At 57.6% G+C, this 26,271-nt stretch overlaps 1 protein-coding gene across 2 annotated transcripts; it reads right to left on the reverse strand.

The window, feature by feature from the left end:
- Positions 1–108: 108 nt before the first annotated feature.
- NUDCD3 (NudC domain containing 3) lies at positions 109–25,021 on the reverse strand. Of its 2 annotated transcripts, none has more exons than XM_058820218.1 (6): positions 24,690–25,021; positions 23,659–23,951; positions 10,354–10,483; positions 6,134–6,277; positions 1,606–1,794; positions 109–1,094 (listed from the first exon to the last, which is right to left on the reverse strand). In XM_058820218.1, exons 1-6 carry the CDS (start codon positions 24,879–24,881, stop codon positions 984–986), a joined length of 1,059 nt encoding a protein of 352 aa, XP_058676201.1. In that variant the 5' UTR covers positions 24,882–25,021; the 3' UTR covers positions 109–983. The 2 variants fall into 2 exon arrangements, with proteins under 2 accessions (XP_058676201.1, XP_058676200.1); XM_058820217.1 differs by having other exon boundaries at positions 10,354–10,486.
- Positions 25,022–26,271: the final 1,250 nt, after the last annotated feature.

Below are 26,271 nucleotides of genomic sequence, written 5' to 3' on the forward strand. Positions count from 1 at the left end.
GTCCCCGTCCTTGTCCCCGTCCTTGTCCCCTAAGCAAGGTGATGCTGGAGAATCGGGCACACTCATCTCCCCTGGTGGCACCGAGTCACTCACAGGCCCCACGGTGACATGTGTTTATTGCAGGCTGGGGGTGTGGGGTGGGCAACGGGCTGGGGACCCCCAGCCCACACACCCCGAGGGGAGGGCTGGTGGAAGCTGTGAGAGCCAGGCTGGGCTTGCTGGGGCCTCCTCTCCCAGGCAGACCCCACTCTCAGACCCCCCCTGCCCAGCTGCTGGCCATGAGGGGTGGGCCTGCAGCCCCCCCAAACGCCAGTGCTGTGGGGAGCACCCCTGCTGCTCCCTGACACAGGGGGAGCAAACCCTAGCAGATGGCTGTGGCCTCTGCCCACTCCCGGGTGTCCTGACCCCGTCCAGTGAGGACGTGAAGGAGGGGGAAGACAGGAGAAAGCCTCCCCCGGGGCAGCACAGCCCCCTTGGGACACCCTGGAGTGGGGTTGGCGAGAGGATTTGGGGGTGCCAGGTGGGCAGGGTGCTGGCAGAGGCAGGCAGGGGCAGGCTTCCCCATCCCCACTGCCCATACCCAGCACCGATCTCCACCTGTGAGGGGCAAAGCTGCCCCGTGCCAGGGCAGGGAGGGCTCTGCATCCCCAGAAACCCCAAAAGCAGTATCCTCCTCCACCAAAAACAGTAACTATGCCACCCAACGCGACCCAACACGCTCCCTCTATTCCAGAAAAACATGGAGCAGCTCGAGGTGAGGGGAGAGGAGAGGAGGGGAGGAGAGGGGTCCTGGTGCCCAGGTTGCCGTGGTGACAGGATGTAAATCTGCCCACTTCCTCAGGCTTCCCCTCACAGCACGGACGGGCTGGCAGCGTGGATCAGTGAGTCCCGGGCACTGGCGCTGGCTGGGAGGATCCTGGTGGGCATCCAGGGGCGGGCACGTCGCCTCTCCCCGCTTTATTTCTCAGTTGTTTTTGCCACTGTCAAAACTGGACGGCGCCGGGGGAGATGTTGAACATGGAGGGGTCGAATTTCTGGCCACGGAACGGCGAGCCCTCGGTGTCCCAGCCCTTCTTTAACATCTCATGCACCTTCTGCAAAGAGGCATCCATCAGCCCGGGTTGACGCCACGCTGCTCCCCGCACCCCCTGCTCTCTGCAGCTCATCCCACAGGCCCTGGGGCTGCGTGGCCACCTGACCCACAGGAAGGGGTGTGGGCAGCAGTGCCCCTTCCTGCCTGGCTGGCAGTGGTCACTGCCAGGGGCACACACCATTTCTGTGCCCAGACAGCGCCCAGGGCAGCACCAGGCAGCTCCTGGGTCGGGCTGAGCCCAGACCCACGTGGGTGCAGCCCTGAGCAGGGCCAGCTGGGGAAAGAGGCTCAGGGATGTGGGGCCCACCCCTGGCTTACAGGCACTTGCCAGGGTGCCAGGAAGGGGAAGGCAGGAGTGCATGGCAAAAGATTGATCAGCAGAACCTGACCCCCCCCAAATGTTAGTGTTGGGGGACACATGAAGAGCTCTGAGATGGAGCAGAGCCATGGGGCCCCTTTTCCTGGGGATGGGACCCTTGAAAGGCCGGTGGCACAAAGCAGCCAGCACCTACCAGCTCATGGCTCTGGGGCTTGCCCTGCAGCTTCTGGTGGTAGTCAAAGGTGAGGCGATCCAGCACGGCGTGCTCCTCCTCGTCCACCGTGGCCATGGAGCGCTCCTTGTTGATCTTGTCGATGTCGATCTGCTCCTCGCCCTCCAGGATGGCATTCCACCAGTACTCATCCCCCTTGTTCAGGCTGATCTGGGGACAAGCTGTGGGTCAGCGAATGGGGGGAGCAGCCCCTGTCCTGCCCAGGATGTGGCTGGTACCCCTGCCCACCTCACAGCTCCATGGCAGGGATGCAGAGCTCGGCTGACAGCAGCATGGCGCTTGCCCACCAGTGGAAGTCAAGCTCACACTAATCCAGCCTCACAGCTAGCAGAGGGGTGGCATGCTCCTGCCTCCCTCCCCCAGCAGCCAAAGGCTTTGCACAACCCTGCTGTGGGCCCCCACAGCCCCAGCTCACACCCCGAGGATGAAATCTCAGCCCACGCTACGGCTCCAAGTTGGGACCAGTGTCCCCCAGCAGTGGCTGGGGGTGACACTGGCCTGGGGGCCACACGGCCGACAAAGCAGCAGTGTCAGAGCCCAGCACTGTGGGATGAGGAGGCTGTGTCTGGTGGAGTGTGGGGTCAGGGACTCTGGTGTGGCAGTGCAGCCATCTTGCCTTTCCCTAACCTAGAAGGAAGCTTGGCCTCAGCTCCCCTGGCTCTGGCTGGTGGGTGGCAGCACGGGTGGCAGAGGAGGCAAGGACATCACCTGCTGCTCTGTGCCACCCCTGCTGACTGCCAGCACCTGCTTCCCGTGGCACCACAGCTCAGCAGCAGCCCCGGAGGGATGGACAAGAAGAGGGGATATCTCCCTGCTCCAGCCAACACCCTCAGTGGGAAAAGCCATCCTGATGGCAGTGCCTTGAACAGAGCTGGCTGGCCAGCAGGGCTGTGCTGAGGCCAGCAAGGGGCATCCTGCAACGGCAACTCCAACTTGCTTTCAGCTTTTCCAGGAAGAGTGGGCTGCTTCCTCCCATGTTATTTTAGCACTAATCCCAGCAGCAGGGCAGATTTATGGCATTCGTCGGCCTCTGCAAAATCATCAATAAAGGCAGACAATACAATTTGCTCAAACCTCCTAGGAAGCTCAATAGCTCCGGAGGGGAGAACACGGACAGCCATTCCTGTTACGGAGCCAAGCTTCTCCGTGGTGTGAAGAAAAGGAACCAATTAATACAGGAGGGGGTGGCTGGGGTTTAATCCTTCTGGGAGAGCAGAGCCGGTAAAATATTCCAGCTTGGGGAAGGCGTTAGTTTTTCCAGCTAGACAGGCATGCTTGTTCTCTTTTTAATTGCACAGTTCCACTTTGGAGGGGAGGGAGAGTCACCGAGGGTTTGCTCCTGGGCTTCCCAACCCTGGCTGGGCAGGTGGGGGAGCCCCCAGAACATCACCCTGAGACAGAAAGCAAAGTGGAGGGGCAGCAGCCCTGACTGTCCACACTTGCAGCAGGAGCACCCTTCGGGCTCCTCAGGTTTGGAACAGGAGGGATGACCCCATGATGCTGCTGGCAAGCTGTGAACTTCCCCAGTGAGGGCTCTCAGCAGTATGGGGAGGGCAGGGCTGAGCACCATGAACTGCATCCCCTCAGCCTCATGGCTCACAGGATGGCAAGCCGAGACTGCAACAAACGTTCAAGGCAGGACTTGCTGACAAAAGCCCAAGCGTGGAAAACAAAGGCTGAGAGGAAGAGAAAAAGAGAAGGAATGGGAGAAAAATCCTCCACAACGAAAATAATACCAAAAGGAGTTGTGCACAACACCCAGTGGGGATTGCTAAAAACAGCGAGGTTATTTTAATCTCACTTTCAACAAGCAAGCGGGTGTGACAGAGAAGGGAGAGCACAGGGATGACACCCAGGACCAGGGTACCGTGCAGCATGCCACAGGCAGGGGCACAATCCTGGGACAAAATCCTGACCAGGAGCAATGGACAGCGCCCCCCCACCACGTCACCAGAGCACTGAGGAACAATGCCAGCTGGATTCTGCTGCCGTGCACACGGGTGTGCCAAAGGATGAGATGAGAATCATGTTGGTGTCAGGCTGGGCTCCAGCTGGGAAAGCTCCATGGAGCAGGAGGCAGAAGGCAGAGTGGTCTCTGAATGCTGGTGAGGGGAGTTCTGGGGCTGCTGGAGTGTGAGTGACATAATGAAGATGATATACGAATAAGAACACCAGGCAGGATGGGGGAAGCAGAACTAGGATGGGTTGTAAGGCAAAAAAATCTCCCCATGATAAGAGCTGGAGGAGAAGGGAGTCTGCTGCTGGCACGGCTGTGAATGGCATCCCAGAAGGGAGCTGGGAGGAGGCCAGGGAGGCTGAGGACAGTGAGAAAGCTGTTACTGCAGCCACCTGAAGAATCTGGGGATCTTGATGATCCCTGACACGCCCTGCAAGAGGACACAGGACTCAACAGCCTCTCTGCACAGAACTGAGACCTTTTCAGACAGACAGGACCAAGCAAGAGATTCCACCTCCTTGGCACCAAGACCAAGTTCTGCTGCAGGGATCACCTCAATTCACAGACCACGAACATGCAGCATGGACAGGGCCACCAAGGTGCCCCAAGCAGTCCCCAAAGCAGGCAGGATCTCCTTGGACTACCCTAGCGCTGGCACTGGGTGAGTTCAGTTTTGGCTACATCCACACCCTGCCAGAGAATGCCACCCCTGGGTCCCACAGGGAAGCCAGGCAGCACCTTGCAGCTTCTCGCAGGAGGGAGACAGCCCAACTGCTGCATTTGGAGCTCACAGGGAGCAATGGGGCACAGAAAGGGTCCATATGCCCCATAAGCCCCAAATAAACCCCAATGGCCCCATCCGGGCACTGAATGAAGCAATGCCTTCCCACAAGGGTGGGTGTCCCCTGATGAATGAATTGGGAGGAGGCGCAAACCACTCCTGGCTACTCAGCGCATGGAAAAGGAGCTGCTCTTGGGCGAGGATTACTCACTCTGCTCCAGTTACCTTACAATTCTTCAAGCGAGATCTCATCCCACCATCAATATGTTGGCAGTCAGCTGGAGATCCTCACAAGCCTGGGCTCGTGCTGTTCGAGGCAAGAGCCAGCTCTGGGGCTGGGGGTGACAGCCCCCTCTGCTCCCTGCGGCCGCCCCGGGAGGCACCGAGCCGTGCCCGGCCTCTGACGGGCACTCAGGAGACACTGCCTCCCTTGCTGGCCTGGCAACACTCACCAGGGACTTCCAGGCTTCCATCCACACTGTGGAGCAGACACCCATTGGGCCACCTCCTCTTCAACGGGTTCATGCCTTTCCAGGATTATTGCTTTGTCCCAGATCAGCTAATTTTCAAGATGTTTATGAATATTTACAAAATGCAGGCTAAGGATGTCACTACCACATCCCTTCAGTGGCCTAGCAGCATCAGAGAAGCTCCTCTCCCTTGCAGGGACCTCACTCAACCTTTTGGCACCAGCCTGTCACTCGAGGTACATCCCTGTGGATCAGCAGTGGTCGGGTGGTACTGTGCAGCCTCCCCAGACACCATTCACGGGATTCCTGACTCTGGCAGCACATTTCCACTCCATTTTCCACTGTGAGGGCTTGGATTTGGGTGCTCATCTGCTGCCACCCTCGTGCTACAGGGAGAAAGGCTTAGAGCCAGCTCGTTCCCTCCCAGGAGACAGCACGTGTCCTCTCCTGGGTCTCACAACAGCTTTGTTACTCCTGAAACTCTCCTGGAAAAGCCTCTGGGTGGAAAAGGATAGGGCAAAGATGGTCACAGGTAGCAAAATCCTCCTCCTAGCACAATCCTGGCCCCCAAACTGGCATATAAACTTTGGAAACTGTTTGACACTCAGGATCCCAGGGTGAAGGGCAGAACTCCTGCAGCAGCTCCAGCTGTGAGCACAGCTGAACTCACACCCTCAGCCTGAACATCTAGAGCACTTTGGAAATGAGGCTTGGGGCTGGGAACCCACCAATAACACATAGCTGGGCATCAGCTGCCCTGAGACCTCCTTAACAGGGATGATTTGGGACAACAGACCCACAGCAAACCACAGGCCCGCTGGAGGCAGAGGAGCCACAGTGCCCACCTCAAACAGGGCAAGCAGGAATCCCGTGACAGGACAGAAAGGAATGGTGAGGAACAGGCACCTGCCAAGATGCTGGGGCTGGAGTGGGGCCAGGAGAGTTGGAGGGCAGGGTCAGCACGGCCAGGTGTGCAGGACCAGCAGTGCAGTGCAGGGCCCCATGCTGGGATTGAGGACAGAGACCACCCTCAAGTGATGGCTGTGCTGCCTGCCCTCAGCTGGAGCTGGGGACCCCTTTGCCCAGCCCACACCCTGACAGGCAACTCAGGAGTAGGAGGCAAGGCACAGCACACAGGCAAGGGCAGCATGAGCCAGAAGTTGGACAGGCAAAGCCAGACACATCTAGAGCTGCCTCCAACTTCCAGCTGCTCCAGTTTCCTGGGTTAAGCGTGGCAGAGCTGCGAGCCAAGCAGACACAGCTGGTGTAGACCACCCTTACCAAAATACACTTCCCAGGCTCCAGGCTCCACAGGGAACTCTCCGTGTTGATCTTGTGGGTGAGCTTCCCTTCCATGAGGACGTGTTGGCTGCTTCCCTCCAGCACTGCTACACGAATGGCACCACTGCTGATATCCACAGACACCTGGAAACAAAGACAGACACAATAATCCGGAAGGCTCCTGCTTCCCTTCTCACTGTGCAAGCTGGGGTTTGGGGTCAAGTGCACTTGCAAGGGGATGAGAGAGAGAAGAGCTTCCAGTCCTGTCTGTAGCAGCAGGGTGAGAATCCCACTGTTCTCTCACAGCAAAGAGCAACAGTTTGGAGGAGAGAGGGAACCTCTTCAGGGAACGAAAAGCAGTACAGCCAGCAATCGGGGGGACCCCTGAAGAATTCAAGGCAGCTGGTTCTACCCTGTGCCTCAGCTTCCCCTCAAAGAAGACCAGTAATGCTACAGGCCTCTGAACTGCATTCAAAGGTTGGACATCTACTCGCTGTGAGAGAGCTCTTTAGGGTTTGCCTCTCTGCCACCATGTCAAGCTGGGCATGAGTGTGTGTGATCCTGATAGCTGAGCAGGGGCTGATAGTGTCAGGGTTCCTATACTAGGGCTGCAGTCGGTCATCCCCTATTTGCTGCACCATGCTGAAAGCTTGCTCCTTGGCTCTGCTTCTGCTGCTGGAGGCAGCCCTGGGCTGAGCCCAGGCCTCCCGTCGGGTGTGTGAGGAGGGGCTGTGTGCAGGAGGAATGCTGCAGCACGCTTTCCTGGCTCCCTGCTACAGGGGCAGCTCCGTCCCCAGGAACGGGGCCAGCGCCCGCCCACAGCAGCCATATGGGGAACCCTGCTCCGACCTGCCACGCAGGTGACACGGCTGTCCCCCGGGGAGACAGAGGCAGGCTGTGAGAGGCACGCCATTCCCTTGGTCTCTGTGGAGACCATATGTTCTCTCCTGTCCCCTCCAGCCCCGAGGTGCCGCCAGCAGAGCCCGCGCCAAGCCAGGGGATGTGGGGAGGACCTGGCTGGGAAGGGGCAGGATTGTGGCCCCCTGCGCTGGCCCGAGAGGAGGAGACTGCAGTGAGATTTGCCTGCATTCTCTCCCAGAGTTCCCCCAGATCTTCCTCCTGCTCTGCAGATCTCATTTGAAATGTTATTACATTATCCATTACCTAGGAGACTTCCAGCAGCTCACTAGCTCCACGCAGGCAGAAGACAGGCAGAGCTGCTCCAGCCAGGGAGGGAAGGCGGCTGTGTGTGACTGATGTCACCAGGGTACAGCCCCCAAAGCTGCTGTGTGCTCTGGCAGGGGCACAGCAGGCCCAGCACACACAGCGCAGGCACTCAGCTCCCGTGGCAGCTGGCAGCAGGACCGTGCTCACAGGGGACTGGGGACGGGACAGGAGGATGGCAGAGGACAGCAGGCTGTCCCCTGGCTGGGATGAAAACACCTCCAGAGGAGGTGCTCCCTCTATGGAGCAGCTCCCTCAGCCCAGTGCTGACACCTTACTGCAGAGAGGCAGGGGGATGAGGCTCTGCCCTCCACCACCACCATCTGCTCAGGCTCCTGGCTGCAGGGACAGAGCTACTGGTGCTGGCCCTCAGCACAGGACAGGGCCTGCCCAGAAAGGACCAAGGGGAAAAAGGCAAGCTGGAGACATGGCAGGCACAGGTCTGTGGCAGGCATTGTGTCTGTGGGTTCCACATGGACAAAAATAACCAAATGTGAGAGGGTTTTATTCACAGGTGGCTGCACAAGGTATCTGGTGGGACCAAGGGACACCTTTTAGGTAGCTCTGGGACCAGCAATGAGTTGAGAGAGGGAGAAGAGAAACCCAAATGGAAGAAGTCTGGGAAGACTTCACCTGGCCACTTTGCTGTGCAAGGAGACAACATGAGAAGCCATTCCAACACTGCTTCTACCTGCACCTAGCAGGAAGGCCCCACCCAGCACAGCAGCCCCCCAGGAGTAGGGACAGGGGCAGCACGCCCTGCTGGAGAGCCCCTCCGTGCATGGAGGGACATGTTTGAGAGGACTCAGGTGTGCACAAGGTGGTACCTGTGGACAGCCCTCACCTGGGGAAGGCCAAGAGCAAGCCACAGTACTCTGGCAGCTCTGAAGCTTCCTGTGCCTCCCCATGTGCTCCCTGCGAGCACCTCTGCTCCCCAGAACACCTGGCTGCCCCCAAGGAAAGCCAGCTCTTGTGGTGTGCTGTGGCCTTTTCACCACAGTGATTTCTGTGCACACCACGCGCCCACGCCCGCCCACGCAGTTCAAACAAGCAAATACAAACTGAGAGAGGAATCGAGCTTGTCTCCTTTTGAGTTCAGCAGAGAGAGGCCTGGAGTCATCATCTCTATTTGAGTGCTCAGATCCATGGGCCTCTGCTGCGCCCACAAGTAGATCAGAGCGGGGGGACCATGGGGGAAGATGCTCTCACCTACCCAGTCACCCATTCCAGCTCCAAGGACACCTGAGCTCCAAACAAGGAAAGCTTAAGCTCACCAGAGCAAAATGTGCCATAGCAACAGCCTGAAACCCAAAAAGTGTCATAAGGAAGACTGTGAGCAACATTAGAGTTGGGTGCACTCTGAACTCAGGGACCAAATGCAGAAATTTTTTATCTTGCCTTGGCAGGCAGAAGCCAAAAGCCTGGTAATTTCTTTAAAATATGAAGTTGTCTGAATGCAATAGAATGTTGCTCTTGTGCAAGTACACGTCCATGAACACGTCCAAAGTACATGTAGCTTTTAAATTGCTCTGAGTCCTCCTGCTCTGGCCGAAGCCCCAGCCTGTCTGTTCTCATTCCCTCAAGGCTGGGAATACACAGAATCATTTGGAAATGGAAACTCAGCTGCCAAGAGGAGCCCCAAGGAGGATGGATGAACAAAACACCAGGAAAGAGAGTGCGAGGAGAAGGGAAGTCCAGCATCTGAACAACCAATTGCTTCAAGAGGGCAGCGTGGGCAAGTACTGGGGCAAGGGTGGGCAGAGCCATGCCACAGGCACAGGGGAAGGGGGTGCCTTAAAGCCCCCCTGCCCCTTTTGAGGTGCAGGGACTCTTCCACAGCCATGGCACAGTCTTGAACCAAGGAAAGGTCAGGAAACCATATCCTGTTTCCATTCCTGTGAGCTCCTGCAGGCTCCTGAACCTCTCCCTGGCCAAGGATGGAGCAGACAGAGCCCTGTGTGGGGTTTTTGGAAAGAACACAACTTCCCTGGCATGGAAGAAACTTCCCTAGTCAGGGAGAGGAATCGTGACCAAAGTTTGATGCAGAGGGATGGAATATCCATCTGGACACCCCAGAATCCTTTCAAGAAACACTCTGGGTTTGTTTTAGAGACCCACTGGGAGATATGCATTTTCCTGGTGCCCTGCTGTGCCTGCGACAGCCGTGTGCCCCCTCACCCCTCTGGCCTGGGCTGCTGCTGCTGCTGCCAGTGACATTCCTTGGCATGCTGAGGAGCTGTGTAGGCTGAAGCCAGTGACAAACTCCAGCGTGCTCCTTTCAGCCACCCTGGAAGCAGAGAAGAGCAGGAGATGGGGGAGCACAGGCTTCCCAAATGGAAAAATACAGAGGGAAGGGCAGCATTTGGGAAAGAGTTCTAGCTCCAGCTAAGGCCAGCCATGGGCACACTCCCTCTGGGTCCCTGACCGGGAGGGAACAGAAGGGGTGCAGGAAGAACAGCATGAGCACAAGCAGAACAGGGGAGTTCCTGCCTGAGCCAAAGACAGGAGAGACCTCTCTGTGCATGAAGCCAGCCAGGAGGAGGGGCTGGCCCACAGCCTCCTCCCCAGGCCGGCTCCCTTCCATCTAGAGCAGGTCAAGCCACACAGGGGCTGTGCCTGATCCAGCTCCCCAGTGCCAGAGGAGCCGTTCCAGCAGCTCCTGCTTCCAAACACAAGGCAGAAAACACTCAGAGCCAGAGGAACAACTGAGGAAGGGCATCCATCCCCAGCCAGGCTCCAAAACACCCGTGTGAGTATGCAGGTAGTGGAAGCAGAAAGAAAAAGCACAGAAGGGGTGAGGCTCAGGGAGCCTAGCTGAGATGGAGCAGAGGACAGTGCAGCACAACAGGAACACGGACAGGCTGTGATCTCAGTCCTCACCAGACTCACACTGTGGAACATGGCACAGCCACATCTTGGTGCTTCAATACAAAACATGGTCTCCCAGGAAAGCTGTGCACCCAAATGCTACAGAGACACCACTCACATCACTTTACCTGTTTGCCTTTGACAATGTGCTTGGGCACAGGCACTTTAATTTCCAGGTCACTGTAATCTTGGGACCAGGTGTAATTCTCTCGCACAGCTCCGTTGTAGCTGTCGGGGTTTGTCTGGAACTGCTCCTGTCTGCTGTGCGGGGAGAAAGGGGACACAGGTTAAATGTCAGAAAGATCAGAGCCTGGAGAGAGCAGGAAGCCTGAGAACAGCATGCAAGAAACCAAAAGGGAGGGCATAGCTTCCGCTCGGTCCTCCTAGAGCATCTCTCCCTCCCTGCTGGCTCTATGGAAGGCAGCAGGTCCAAGGAAGCAGCCCCAGGACAGAGGGACCACAGCCACCCTGCCCACTGTGGGTGATTCACAGTCCCATCTCCCCAGTCTGCTGCAGGGACAACAACCCTGCTGAAAGGACAAGTGCTGAGACACACGATGGTTTGGCTGCCCAAAAGGTGCAGAGCTGGCCCCCAGTGCGTCCAGAGCACCTTCCTGGCCACCTCTGCTCCAGTGCAGAGCTCCTTGTTCCCTCCTCTTCCCATCACAGCAGGAGCAGGGACACTGGCACGTGCTGGGTGTGAGCTGTCCCCCAAGCCACTGTCATGGCTGCAGAGGTGGTGGCCTATGGTTGTGACCTGAAAACACAGCATTGGTTCTCCTCACCCTGATTTTAACGTTTGGGACAACTACCAGCTGTTATGAGCAGGGCAATTGCTCACAGAGAGGGGATGGAGCTGGGGACCAGGATGCCTCAAGAGCCATCCCAGGGTGCCTGGACAAATGAATCATGAGCAACACACTGAGCACAACACTGTCTCTTTCAGCTGTGGAAATGCCAGAAAAGCTGAGGAGATGGCTGTAGGGGTAAGATGGAACTTATCCCATCAATAAGCAATAATCAATACTGTGTTTCCAGACAAGAAAGGAGATCATCACACCTATATCCCTTTAAAATGCTGGGCTGGGGATCTATTTCACTGAACCCTCCCAGAGAGGGCTTTCAAATAAAACCAAACCTCTTCTAAAGATAGCTGTGGTGCTAACAAAAGGCAGAGTTATTTTAAAATGTTTTGATACCCACCTAGGCTTCAATGTAGAGCTGGATAAACATGGGGGTCAGGGACTTACATGAAGGGGGGGCTGGTGAGGAGCAGCCCCCGGGCACAGACAGCTTTGGGGAGCCTATCTTCCCGTGCCCCTCTCCCCTCCTGGCACCCGCACTCTGGGGGGGCCCTCACCAGCACGGAGTGGGGCTGGCTGCAGCAGCACGGTGCCCTGAGGGTTATGTAAGAGCCATCTATTTAAATTAAATTAGGCTGTAAGACAGCCGGAGGGGGCTGTCGACGTGGCTGCACCTCCCCATTTTTTTTCTCTATGGTTTCACGGAGTGCACCAAGGGTTTCAGCTGCCCTGCTCCACGGTGCACCGGGGTGGTTCTGATCCGCTCCCAGGCCCTGAAGGCGCTGCTGGCACTGGCAGCTCCCAGGCTCCCAGCCTCTGCTGGCTATTTCAGGGGGCATCGCTTCATTTTCGGGCATCTTGGCCTTGGCTGGCAGTCGCCCATTGGGTGCCCATTGCCATGGAAACAGGGTTGGCATGGCAGCGGGCTGCTGCGTTGGCTCCAGCTGTCGCTTCCCAGCCGCCCCCGGACTGGAGGAGTCAAACAGGCTGGAGGGCGAGGAGCCCGGGCTGCAGGCGGGCAGGGGCTGGGCGGCCAGGGGCTGCAGGGCCCGCCCCCGCGGGAAGGGAACCTGCTGAAGCGCACAGGCACGGCCCCGCGCGTTGGCTCACGTGTGCCCCGGTCCCACCTAGGAACGGCCCAGTGCTGGAACGCAGCTTGGCTCTCAGGGCACAACTGTCTCGGAGACCACTCTGCATCGGCCTCTGGCAGGGAGGAGGGTCTGTGCAGCCCGGGGCAGCCTGGCTGGCTGAATGCCCTCACAAGATGTTTACCCATGCTGTGGCATCTGCCCAGGCACGGCACAGCTTCATGGGACTCCTGCCCTCCATCCAGGCTGGCCACAAGGCCACACGGTGAACCAGAGGGCAAATCTGACCCAATTTCAAACCCAGCTGGGCTTTTTTCCTCCTAAGAGAGTGTTTCCTTCTAAGCAGTGTTGGCCACTTTCTGTTCTTCTGTGACCTTCAGGGGCAGCAGCATGGAGGGGGTTCGACACCCCACAGTCCTACCTGCCCCACCCTTCAGTTCTCTGCAGCCTCCCTCCATGACAAGCCCAATTTTCTGGCTCAGAAGCCACGCTGGCCAAGGCACAGCCCAACCTGGCTCCTCCTAAACCTGCCAGCAAGCCACCTGGAGGAAGCTGGGAATTGCCACCCCAAGTGTCAGTGGCTCCTTGCAATCACAAAAGAACCAGACAAGAACCATCAAACAGCTGTTTCCCCTGTTTCCTCCAGACCTCTCCTGGGAAAAACTCAAAAGGGAGCAGGAGGAGGCAGTGGGCTTATGCCCAGCCAAGGCTCGTGAGACCAGATGCATATCATCAAAGGTGGGAGAAATGCACTGGTACAAAGGCACAAACGGTGAGATGCCAGCTGCAAATGCCACACAGCCTCAGCACGGATAAAACCAGCAATCGCTCACTGTCACAAAGCCACCAGGTCTGCCCTGGATGTGCCTTCTCCTCAGAAGAGAGAGCAGATCCCAGCCAGGCAGTTCTGGATAGCCCCTCTGGGAGATTACCAAACGCAATCGCGCTGCCTATGAGGGCACAGGTGGACTCACCAGCCCCACAGCCGGTGTTAACTGTGCAACAGGGAAACTGAGGCAGGACTTGCTCTGTCCAACGTCTCTCTGCACAGCATAGGGACTGTGCAGGGGACAGCAGCCTTACTCCCAGGCCAACTGTCCCTGTGGGACAGCTCTGTCCTTCTCCAGAGCTGCTGGAGTGCCAGAACTGGAGCACGGCCGGCTGAAGGAGGGACATGTCACCACCACCTCTGCCATCACGTGCAGCTCACTGGACAAGCTCAGCCCCACTGCCTCGGCCCTGCAGCCCCCCACCCAGCTTCAGGGGGAGAAGTTCCCCCTGAAGAGTGCCTAAACCTCCCTCCAGGCATGGCTGCTCGTCCTGGGGAGGCAAGTTCCAGTGCCATTACTTCTCCACTCCTCTCCTCCCCAACTCCCAGTCCAAATCCCTCCAGGTGTTTACCCAAGACACCACCAACCTCTGCTTCAGCTCTGTTTCCGATGTTAAAAATCCATGCATGGGCTTTGTACCCCTGAACAGGATCACGGGGGGACTCACGAAGCCTGGATAATTTCACTGCCAGGGTAACTGCCAGCTCTGGAGCCATGGAGGATGCAGGGTGGTGAAGTCAGGCCGCAGCCTTGTTAGGCACTGCTGACAAACGGCTGACAGCTCTACCACCTCCTGGAGCAACTCTTCCTTTCCTGGACACTTTCCAAACAGATCTCTGCCTGGTCCAACTGTGCTTAGCACACACCAGTGGCACTCCAGAGTTGGACCCTGCTCCCAGAGTTGGCTGGGAGGCAGCTTCCCTCACCGTTCACAGGAGACAGCTCTGGCTCACAGCAGGTTGGGCCAAGCCATGCCACCATGCCAGAGGTGGCTCTCCTGGCCAAAAGCATCTGCCACGTTGTCCCAAGAGCACCACTGTGCAGGGCATGAGAGAACCTCCTGCACCAAGAGCACGGTTCCTGCTCCCATCCCAGAGCCAGCAGCTGAAGAGAGAGGTCAGATCCAGCCCACAGTGTGGGTTGGGTGGTGATTGTCCAGCAGTACAGCCACTCCTGGTGTGATGGTCACTCACCAGACTGCCTGAGCGCCTGCTGGGCTGGGGCAGGTGGTGGCAGGACTGAGGGGAGGGAGGGTGACAAAGCACAGCTTTTAAACCCAAGGGTTTGGCACTGCGTGCACTTGGCTGCCGGGTGGTGGGGATGGTGGGGGTGGGTCTATGTGTTCTGTCTTGTTCTATTTTTGCTCGCAATGTGTCATTTTGGGGGAGGTGAAACCTTTAACAATGCACCGTCGAGAAGCAGCCGATCTGTTCCCCACTCCTCAGAGCCACATGGCGCAGCCGCTGCGTGTCCCTGGCACTGCAGCCACTCCCTCCCTACACCCTGGGCAGCCACACAAGGGGACGGCACTCCCTGAGAGGTGGCAGTGCTGTCCCTGGTGGACGTGCTGGATGTCAAGCCCCATACACAGATGCCTGGGCATTTCTTGCTCTGGGATTCCCAGCTCCGTGGGTTGGTGACGCACGATGAGCTGAGCAATGTGGAAATGGCAACAGCAATCCTGGCTCTGTGGACAGTCAGCTGAATACATTTCTGTCCTTGGAGCTCAACAGCTGCAGCACCAACTCTGTGAACACAGTGCTGGACACAAACAAAGAGCAGGAACCAAACACACCCAAGGATCTGGTTGGTTGAGCTGAGAAGAAGCAGGGCAGCTCACTGAGTTACTCTTCACTGAGGAGTTTTGGTGCAAGCATGCAGAAGTTGAGGAAAAGTATGAGGAGCAGAGCTGGGAAAGTATCATGGGAAGGAACTGATATCTCATAATGCCAATGGACCCCCTTTTCCCCCCACAAGAAGGAAAAAATTCCAAGGATTTTGAGAACAACTCAACGAAGGTGATCCTCTCAGCCTGGAGCAGTTCAACTGCAGGTAGCACAGGGCTGCTGGGAACCAGCACCATGTCAGCAATAGCCATCCTCCTGCTGTGGCAGCACTCGGGTCACCCTCCTAGGGTGGTCCATCAGAGCCCTGGCAGCTCCAGGCATTCACTCCACCACAGATCCCTGCTCCCTCCTGGGGAAGCTCCTTGCACCACACCTGCATCCTGCCCTCCCAGCACTAGTGCGGCTGCAGGCAGCCCAGCAGGGCAGAAACCACAGAGCAGTGCCACCTAGGCAGGCAGGCAGGCGGATGGCAGAGCCCATTCTGCAACGCTGCAGAAAAGCCACGCTCACCCAAAGACACCAGCACACACAACAGAATACAGATTTGCTGGAATACTGATTTCCAGAACTTCTGCCTACTAGCTTTTCAGATGAGAACCAAAAGTGCTCAAGATACAGGAAGGTCTGTGCACCCCAAAAAGCTCCTACCAAGCTTCAGCCAAAGCTAAAAAAAAGAACCAGCTTCTAAGATTTTGAAGAGGGTAAAGTGTGTCCTCTGCTCCTCAGGGTTCCAGTGTGGGTTCTGTAGCAACAGGTAGGGAATCCAGAGGTTTAACCTCATCAGAAAGCTTCATTCCCAAAGCTGCAGGGACTGTGGGCACAGAAAATCCCAGCTTTGCACTCCTTCTGCAAGCAAGCTGCAAAGGAGCCTCACTCCCACCTCCAGATTTAACATTTTTTGGCATCAAAACATCAGGACAGTTGCACTTTCTGTCTCTGGGCTCTGCCTGGGAAGTGCCAGGGTAGGAAAATGTAGACTGCAGCTCCCAGGCCTTCACTGGGGTCCAGGAGGCACCCAGGGCTCCTCAAAGGCTTCTCTGTACCACCACTTCAACTAATGAGGGCTCCGGCACAGCATTAAGCAAGCTGAATGCCAAATCCCTTCCTTTACAGTTCAAGTCACACTGCAGTCAATAAGCTTCAGGATCCCCTCCGATCCCCTGTGATCCATCTCCATCCTCTGTGACACTCCTTGTCCAGCAGCAAGCTCCAGCCCTGAGCAGCAGTGGTCCAGGGCCCTCCCAATCCTCAGGGTTTCTTCCAACCCAGGTGTATTTGGTTTGCTGGAGAACCACCCAAATCCAGTTTTGGAAAGTCTTCTTCACCCCCAAAGTGGGCAGAGGTCTGTCAACAGTTCCCCACAGCCCATTATCCCTGGGGTCCTCAGCACACATCCCCAGGACTGCACTGTGCAGCTTGATGATCCTGCTCTCAAACACACAAAGTGAAAAATACCAGCCGGGGCCTTCCCCCTCCCTCTGACACCTGAGGCACAGCCTAGCCTGGAAGCGCAGCCCAGGCTCAAGCCTGCAGTGCCCACCACCAGCCTTACAAGGACCACGGAATCATAGAATTATTTTGGTTGGGAAAACCCTCCGAGACCAAGTCCAATTGTGTCCCCAGCACCGTCAAGGCCACCACTAACTCACGTACCCAAGTGCCAAATATGCATGTTTGTCAAACCCCCCAGGGATAAGTACTCCATCATCATGGCCCTGGGCAGCCTGTGCCAGGGCTGGGCAGTCCTTTCCATGAAGAAATCTTCCCAATATCCAAACCAAACCTCCCCTGGCACAACTTGAGGCTGTTTCCTTTTCTCCAGTCCCTTGTTCTCTAGGAGCAGAGCCAGATCCTCTCCTGTCAGACAGTTGTCAAGAGTAAGAAAATTCCTCCTGAGCCTCCTTTTCTCCAGGATAAGCCCCTCCAGCTCTCTCAGCTGCTCCCCATGTGCCTTGTACTTCAAAGGTCACCTCACCTTCAGGAAGCCTCAGAGCTTCAACTTACCACCAGGCTGGGACCAGCAACCATAAATCAAGCCCATCAGGACATATCCCCCTAGATTCCATTGTGTCACCAAGCCCCAGTGACACAGTGGGAAGGGGTCAAGGCTCCTCCTGGGTACCAGGTGCCCACATGATGCCTTTGCTGCTCTACCCAGCAGCCAACCAACAAATGCACCTGCCTCCTCTGCATCTGGAGCCCCCACCAGCCCCACCAAGGTGCTCTGCCCCCCTCCCTGCCCGGGGAGAGCCCTGCTCTTTTCCAAGCTGGCTCACTTCTGGAGAGCTCTGAGCCTTCCCTTTTGCATCCCGAGTTATTTACAGAGCTGTTCCACAGCGCCAGCTTACTGACATTAGGCAAGTGGAAATGCCACCACCGGCTTGCAGAAGAGTGCTGGAGCGCTGGCACCAGGGGGCTAAATTTCACTACTTCTGGGATATTTAGGTCAAGGACAGCAGGACGTGCCACCGTCTGGAAAAGACCCCTGGGATCTTTATTGTTTGCAGAGCTTATACAACCTTGGGCTTCAGAGATCTCCTGAGGGAGAGACCTGCAGGCAGCCAGCCAGGCGGCCCTGGCAAAGAGGGATAAGGCCAAAAGAACCTAGTGGGATTGAGCTGTGGGAATAGAGGACAAGGTGACCTCTCGGACCCCTGCACCATCAACAGAACCTGGCCCAGTCCAGATAGTTTTCCATGTTAGGCCCCTTTTGGTGAACACTGCAATATTAAACCAAGCAAACAGTGATTGCTTTTTTACCTAAGAATTGGGCACATGCTGTCCCTTGGTTTCCAGCCCTGGGATTTTCTGCTTGTTGAGAGAAAAATTTATAGGTTTTAATTTAGTTATTTTTGGTCCCAGGACCTAATTTTGGAGCTCAGTACCTTGGTAGGGCAACCAAAAGCCTTAGCAGTTCAGCGCAGCACAGGGAAGCTGGCACTCTGCTGCTGATCTCAGCTACCCAACTGGAGGGAAAATTGGACCCTGACTGCTCCTCATCATCTAATAATAATCCCCCCACAGGGCTGAAGGACCAAGTGTTTAGAAAGGCACTGAGCCACTCTGTATCCGGATAGGGTGAAAGCGCAGAGAAAGTATCACTGCACCGCTCATTCTGTTCTTCTCCTCTTCCCCCAGCATCTGCTGCTGATGGAGACAGGATATGGGGCCAGATGGAGCTCGGCTGTATCAGGTCAGGCCGTTCTCTGAGCTCTGTCTGACTCCTGCTCAAGACAGGCCTTGGCCGTGCTGGAGGAATTCCCTGTGCACAGCCCCACGTGCATAAGAGGAATCGGAACCAGGACAGATTCTCCTTAAATATGGATCAAGATCAGCTCCTTTCTAGGTCAGGCTGGAAAAACAGCATGGACTCTAAAGTGAGCTCATCAGGAAAGCCCATAGGGGCAGCGGGGAAGGAAACCAGTTTAACTGGCTTCTGGTCTGGACAGTCCCAGACAAAACTGCTGAGCACCTAAGGGTTCCCCTCCCTTCGAGAAAGCTTGGGACAACGCAGTCTCTGAGTCCAACAAAACCAGCCTTGAAGTTAGCAGCATGCAGCAACAGCTCCTCTTCATAGCCCTGCTCCCCCAGAGAAGGTGACCAGCAGTGAAATTCCTGTCCCCGGCACCTCAAGGAGGATGCAGCCATGCCAGGAAGCCCATCCTGCAGGCACCTCACAACAAAACGCCATCTGGGCTTCCAGCAAAGCCAAGCCGTTGCTAAGTTGAGTTAGACTCACACAGGCGCCTCATGGAAATTTCCCAGAGCACTGCTGTGTCATCCCAGGGATGCTCCCAGTGCGGCCCACAAAGGGTTAACTCCAGGTGGCCAGGGGTCTGGGAATGGGAGTGGTGGGTCTCAGGAGAGAGCTGGAATGTCAGGAGTTAGCTCACCAGATTAATGCATTTTGGTTCAATCTAACCAGGGAGTACCACAGGAGCTTTTGTAGGTCACTGCTGAGCCCCAGCTCCCCTCCCAGGAACAGCAGAGCAATGCCAGGTAGAGCAGCCCGGTGGGGGGCTCACCTGGACCAGGTGAGTGGGGCACCCAGTGTGGCCAGAGCTCTGCTGCTCAGCAGCAGCCTGTCTGCCCTCCTCCTTGGCATTGGCACTGTGTGCACAGGGTGAGCAGAGCCCCTTCCCTAGCCACAGGCTCCACAACACCTGAAGGGTCTCCTCCAAGGAGCCATGAAGAGCCCCCTCCTCACCTCAGCCCACTCCTCTTGCTGCCCCTTTTCTCTCCACACCACAAAAGGTGAATGGCTGAGGCCACAGACACCCCAGGGTTTCTGCCGCGCACGTTGCAGTGCCCAGCAGCAGCCAAAGGGTTCCTCAGGAATGAGGCACTTGCACATCCTCCTGGCCCCACCTGGCACGGTGTTCTGCGCCCCAGAGGCCCTGCTTCCTGGGTCTCCATACCCAAAGATCCTCCTCTCAGAGACCTCGCCTGCCCAGATCATCTCTAAGGCACAGACCAGAGCTGCCCCATCCTGAGCACACCTGGCTGGAGCACCTGGGAGAGACACAAGAGCTGGAGGGAGAAACACATGAAGGTGAGACATTCACCATCATGCACAGGCTTCGAGGACTGCCCTTCCCAGCCTCCTGCACCACCTCCTACCCACACTTGGAGTGAGAGAAGGGACTCACAGGACAGGGGCATGAGAGCTTCCCCCCAGTTCACACTGGGAGAAAGCAAGGAGCAGAGGGAAGCCAGGAACCAAAGTCGTAAAGCACAAGCACAGGCCGGGCTGCGCAGTGCCACACGTGGGCTGCCAGGCTCTATTTTAAATGCTGTGTGGCAAATATATGCAGGATGGAATCCAAGCTGGGGGAAGGGGAGGGTGCTGGGCAGCAGAGGTGTTCAAAATTAGGAGCTGAGCTCAGGCAAGGATGGCTTCTGGGAGCAGATGGGGGAAGAGCCAGAGCTGGGACTGTGCAGCTGCAAGGCGAGGAAGAGCAGCCCCATGGTGAGGTGTGAGGAGGGCTGTGTCCTGCTGCCCTCCTGGCAAGGCAGGGACAGCAAGAGAGCTGCCACAACTGGGGCAGCTGCAAGAGGAGCCTGGCTGCTTCTGTGGCATAGAGACCTCTGTCCCTTTGGCACAGCTCTTGGCACGAGTGTCACCCCAAAGACACCTCAGTCCTTGGTGTATTTACCCCAGCTGCTGCTGGGTGATCTGGCACAGCAACGTGCAGCAAAAAGGAATTGATTCACCTGCCTTTCACAAGTGAGGAAGTTGGGGAGACCTGGCCGAGCCCCAGACTGAGCCCTGAAAACCTCCACACCTGCAAAACTGGCTTGATTCATCTGGATCAACCCTGAAAAAGCTGCTACCACCTCGCTGTGCTTCATAAGATGTTCCCAGCCAACAGCCCAGCACCCGGCGCAGCGCGAGGCTCTGATGGGAGCTGGCAGATCTGGGATGGTACCTGCCCTACATTTCCAGAGCCGTCAGGTTGACAGAATGAGCAAGTTTTTATATAGCTTCTAGTGGCAGCGGTTTTCTTCACCAGCGGCTGGAGGGGCGGGGGGAAGGAAGGGAGATGGAAAATATTTTTGTTTAAGCTCTTTTCTGCATTCCTGCTGCCAGAGTTGTGCATTACTCATGCGCCCCTCGTAGCCAGGCTGGTAGCTCTGGGTTTTGCTCAGAAGGAAGGGGCTGTGGAGAATTAAGCAGTTGGTTAAATTATTAATAGTCTGTCGGGGGGTGCCCGCCCGGCCCCCAGTGCCTTTCCGGGGGCTCCAGTGCCCCCCAGAGGCATCGAAACCAACTACAGCGGGACAATCCGCACGCTTCCCTGCCCTCCTTCAGCCCGCACACACCCCCTGCTCCTGGCCTGGAACCACGAGACTCCTGCGACTGGGACAGGGCCACCTGCACCGGGTCTCACCCACCACGGGTTTAAAGTGCCCCCCAAGGGCACCAAGGGGGCTGCAGGTGTTCCACCCCACCAGCAAGTTTGGGGTGGTGGGAGCAGTAGGAGAAGAGGGAGAAGAGCCCACTGGGGAGGGCAGAAGTTGCAGTGGCAGCAGCAGGGCACACCCAGGGGAGGGCTACCACGCAGGGCTCGGTGCTCAATGCCACAGCTGCAGGCTGCAGAACAGCACCTGAGCGTGAGGTCTGACAGGGGCCAAGCTGCAGCAGTGCCAGGACGCACGCAGAGGGTGGCGCTGGCAAGGGTTGAGTTTTAACCAGGCTCTCAGCAGACACAGCGGAAACCATCCCTTTTGGCTCCACCACACTCGCTGTCAGACCAATCCTGCTCTCACACGAGCCCCCACCTTCCTTCCTGATCCCTCCAGTTTCCTTCCTGCAGCCCTGACGTTTGTTTCAGGCAGCTGAACTCTCCTCACACCAGCTGCTGCCCCACAGCCAAAGCCCTGAGGTGAAACTTCTCGGGACAAACCACAGCAAACGTGGCCTGAACAGGGAGAGGAGCAACTGGCACTGAGCCCAGCCCAGCTCCCTCTGCTCACAGTTTCACTGGGCCTCCAACCTCTCCCTCTCTTCTCCTCTGGGAGAAAGCTGGGCTGGACACACCCAGGTCTCTGCTGTGCACTCTGGCAGGGCTTTCTTTGAGTTGCTAATTTTGCCCAGGGATTGCGGTCAGACTGGCAGCCCCGGAGAAAATCCACCTTTACCAAGAGAGCTCCAGCACAGGCATTGCAGATGATTTCATTTTTGGCTTTTGGCTTATTTTTACCCCGTGGGATGCACATCAGTTACTCACAAGCCCTTTCTCCTCCTCCACTGGGCCAGGTGACTCAGCAGCCACCTTGCCTGCCCCCTTTCCCCCTCCCTGTGGTGGCCACTCCAAGGCTCTTCCCCAGCACAGCTCCAGCCAAGGCTGCAGAACCTGACTCCACACTGTTCTAGAATAATGCAATCATGGAATACCCTGAGCTGGATGGAAGGCACCCACGAGGATCATTGAGTGTGGAGAGTCTGGTTCAAGCATGGCTTAAAGAAAGAGGCCATGAAGGCATACAGTTGAGAGAAAAGTAAAAGGTAGTTGTAAAGCAATTCCCAGGCTTGATTCTATAAACAATTAGGCTCTCTCAAGCATCACTTTATAAACAATAAGATTCTCAGACAGTCTTCCCATAACAGGCAAAACACTCTGTCCTTGGGCTCTCTGGGAAAAGATAGCTTCCTGGGAACAGATATGGAAGTTTTGGGAACTTTTCATATCACAGTGAGAACGCTATCCTGTTTTCAATAAACAAATCATAGGTATTGTAAAACAACAGGAAGGGTTAAGAGTTTTCTCTGTTAACCTATCGTGAGCTTGGATTTTACAATATGCATGAAGTTAATTAAGACTGGTTTATAAAGTGGCTGATTTAATCAATAAATCGAAGTCAATGCTGATCAACGACAAGGTGGGTTGGCTTCCTTCCCTTTCAACAATTGAGTCCAACTCCTTGCACAGGACAACCTCAACAACGCCACCATTTGCCCAAGAGCGTTGTCCAAATGCTCCTTGAGCTCTGGCAGCCTTGAACACAGAGCCTGTTCAAGTGCCCAGCCATCTCCTGGGGGAAGAACCAAACCTCTCCACTCCTGCCACATATCATCCTACCGTTCCCAAGATTTTGGTCCTCAGACTGTCCCTTCCATATGCCAAGGCATATGGAATATGCCCCAAAGTCTGAGCTCTGAATTCTCTATCCCCTTACAGGATTTGGGGTCCACCAGTGGTCCACTCCTTTCGGCAGCTTGCTCCAAAACTGGCTGGGAGGAGGGAGCTCCAGCCCAAGCTTCCCTCCTCACCAAGCACCAGGGGACAGCAGGGACAAGGCACAGCAAAACCCCACACATGGTCAGGACCGTTGTGGGGATCAGAGAGGGTTGGCACAGCCACCACACAGGTCTGGCCACAGAACACAGCAGGCAGGGGAGGAGGAGATGGAGTCTGCACAGCCAGCTCACAGCATCACCCCCGACCTGGTCAGCAAAGAAACACAGCAGTCTGAGCCTCAGCGAGGCATGAGGGCCCTGAGGAAGGGCTGGGCAGCTCTGACCTGGCTCAGGGTCAGGCTGATGCCAGGGAAGGAGGAGTGGAGCCTGTACAGGACCTGCATTCAGGTTCAGAGGGGCCATGCTGGCCCTCCACAGCCCACAGCTTGCTGCTCAGCAGAGCCAGACTGGGAGTGTCCCAGAACCTGTGGAAAGACTGTGACACAAAGACATTTCTGCACAAATGGAGGCTGCTTGGCACTGCTGGAAAGCCACCAAGCTAAAGAGAAAACTCTGCAGCACTTGCTTGATCCTCAAAGCTGGCCCTGCTCTGAGCCAAGGGCTGGGCCAGAGACCTCCAGAGGCTTCTAAAGCCCTTTGGTGCTGCAGCTGCCAGGCCTGCCAGCAGGTAACTCCCAGGTACTGCAGGTGTCTGTGCACACTCACAGGTACTGCAGGTGTCTGTGCACACTCCCATGTGGCTTCTGGGATGTCTCCCAGCACACCAGGGAGTCCAGCACTCACAAAAAGGCTGCAGAACTTCCTCATGAGCCTTAGCAGGTGCCAGAAAAGGGACAGTGCACACCAAAACCAGTTTGTGGAGGAGCTGCATGGCCCAGCCCAGCTTTGTGGGGCCATGTACAGGATATGCCACCTCTCTTGCTCAGAGCAGAGTGGGAAACCCTGAACCTCCCCCAGGACAACAACTGCTGCCCTGCTGTGGGGAGTTACACAATGCCTCCAGCCTTGGAAGCCTGCAAGGGAAATCCTCACAGCCTCCCAAAGGGCTGAGTACCTGCACAGCAAAGCCAAAACCCAAAAAGGCTGTGCAGGGAACAGCGGATGCCCTGCCCAGGGTTCTGCCTCCCCCCACCAGGAACATGAAGAGAGTGAGAGAGCCTTACGTGGGTAGCTCTGCTGGGGCAGCAGCCCCTGGGGGCTCCACTGGCGGCGGGCTGGGGGCTGCAGCACCCTGGGCTGCAGCTGGCTCCTGCGTGCCTGCAGCTTCCCCAGCATCTGCTGCTGGGATGTGCTCCGTGGTCTCCACCTCGATCTCCTGAGCCGCAGGACACAGCTTCACCCTCTCGGCGGCTGCGGCTGCCTCCTCTTCCTCCTCCTTCTTCCTCAGCTTGGCCTCGAGCTCGCGGCGCCTCTTCTCATCGTCCTGCCTGGCCATGCGCTCGAACACCCGGAACGCCTGGGGGGAACAGCAAGCACGGGCAGCAGCACGGTGAGCAGCACTGCCCAGACCGGGACAGGAGCAGCATCACACGCCTGGGCACCTGCTCCTTCCTGCCCCGCCTCTCTCTGCACCACACACCCACCCCGAGCTGCTGCAGTCACCACAAAAACAGCTCAGACTCTTCGGAAAGTCCAATGGCCGCGTCAAGCACGCCTCAGAAAGCCCTGGGGGCATTTTGGAATTGTTTCTAGGGTTGTGTTCTCAGAGCCAGCCTCTCCCTGGCCTGGGAAGAGGGCTGGTTACTCCAGGGAAAAGAAGAGCAGTGAGATTCAGCTCTTGGCTGGGAGGGGGCTCCAAGGAAGCCTCCCGTTACCCCATATTCCAGGCTCACCCAGGGACCATTGGCAAGCCGGCACTCAGACGAAGTCTCCAACGGGCAGGCAGGATGAGCTGGCCCGGGAAAAGCTGCAGGACAGCTGAGCTAGCACTGCCTGTGCCCAAGCAGACAGGTGCAGGAGAAGATGTGATCCCAGCAGAGGCAATCCTAGCCCTCAGCTGGCCTCCAGCCCAGCCTGCCCAGTGCAGCTGGAGGTCAGACGTGACCCACAACTGCCCGGAGCTAACCCCGCGGCCGGCCCGATACCAACACCGCCCAGCCGGGGAGACACGGCCCGTGCGGCTCGGCTCCGCGGCAGTGAGAGCCCCGGCTGCCGGCAAGGCCAGGCCGCGCCATCCCCCGGGCCCCGCCGGTACCTGCAGGGCCATGGCCTGCGCCGCGCCGGGCGGGAAGCCCAGCCGGTCCCCGGGCCGCAGAAGGAGCCGGTAGAAGTCGGTCTTGCGGTAGAGGAAGCCGAAGAGGATGCGCAGGAATTCCTCCACGTTGCCGACATGCTGCAGGATGCCCAGCAGCGCCTGGTCGTACATGTCAGTGAGCGCGGCCTCCATGGCGGCCCCGGGCCCGCTGTCACGGCAACGGGTTCGGCCGCACTTCCGGTCCGCCCGGAACCCGCCCCGCGCACATCTATTCCGGCCGCCGGGAGGCCCCTCCCGTCCGCTGAGGGTTCCAGGGCATTCCCGGCCTCCGGTGGCACCGCTGGCACCTTCTGGCGCCTCCCAGCAGCGGCAGCGGACGCCCAGACCCCGCGCCCTGTGTCCCGGTGTCCCGTTGCCCGTGCCCTCCGTGTACCCCGTGCCCCCGGCCGCCCCCTCCCCTCGCCATTCCCGGCTCTCCCCGCGCGGGGCGGGGCTGCAGCTCCCGCTCTGCGCCTGCAGGTGGCGCCGAGCCACGACGCCGCCGCTCGGGGGCGGGGCAGGGCAGGGCCGGGCGCGGCACCGGGCGCGGCACCGGGGCGGCAGCAGCACCGGAGCGGCACCGGGCGCGGCACCAGGAGCGGCAGCAGCACCGGAGCGGCACCGGGCGCGGCACCGGGAGCGGCGCGGGCTGGGCCCGGCCCGGCGGGGCGGCGGGAGCGGTTCCCGCGGCAGCGGCTGCGTTCGGGGCGGGGGGAGCTCCCGAGCCGTTCCCTCGCTCCGGTCCCGCTCTCTGGCCCGGTGACTCCCGCCACTGTGCCCCCCCCCCCCCCCCCACTATGGCCCGTGGGTTCATCCAGCCGTCCACAAAGATCCCGGGACGCACCGGATCAAAGCTACCGAAACCAAAACCGGTTCCGTCAGCTGCTCCCCTTGATCAGCACTGCGACCATCCAATAATATTTATTATTATAATAAATAATTATTATTTATTATATAAATAAATATACTTTAGTTATTTTAATAAATAGAGAGACGGTGCGCTCCATGCTGCTGGGAGCCAAGGTCAGCCAGTTTCCTCCCAGTTTCAATCTCAGCCCCCAAGTTCTGTTTCCTTTGCTTTCCTGAGCGTGCTCCTTACTTCCTGAGGGGCCAAGTGAGTGAGCAGCTCCCTGTGCCAGCTGACAGCTGCCACTCCTTTTTGGTGACTGATGTGGGGCACCAAGAGTTTGGGATCACTCCCAGGTGTTATCAGCTCCTGACTCCTCCAGGGGAACTCCAGGAAGGGTTTGGTCCCTGCTCAGGGCAGGTGCACACCTGACACCCTCAGGCACTCCCAGGAGCACTGGGACTTGCTCTGCACACAGGTAAAGCCCCAGGTGGTCTCTGCAGAGTTTTCTAGAGCAGCTACAGAGAAGCCTGTGTGTGCTGGGGCAGGGCTGAGTCTGGTGGCTCTGCCTGAGCTGTCTCTGGCAGCTGGGGAACATTTGGGGGGAGATGGCAGTGGAGATGGCAGAACGTTGCTGGTGGAACGCCCTGAGGTCACAAAGGGCCCTGTGGAGCCCAAAGCCAGGCCCTGCAGGTG

Source organism: Ammospiza caudacuta, chromosome 26 (assembly GCF_027887145.1).
Source record: "Ammospiza caudacuta isolate bAmmCau1 chromosome 26, bAmmCau1.pri, whole genome shotgun sequence".
NCBI lineage: Eukaryota > Metazoa > Chordata > Aves > Passeriformes > Passerellidae > Ammospiza > Ammospiza caudacuta.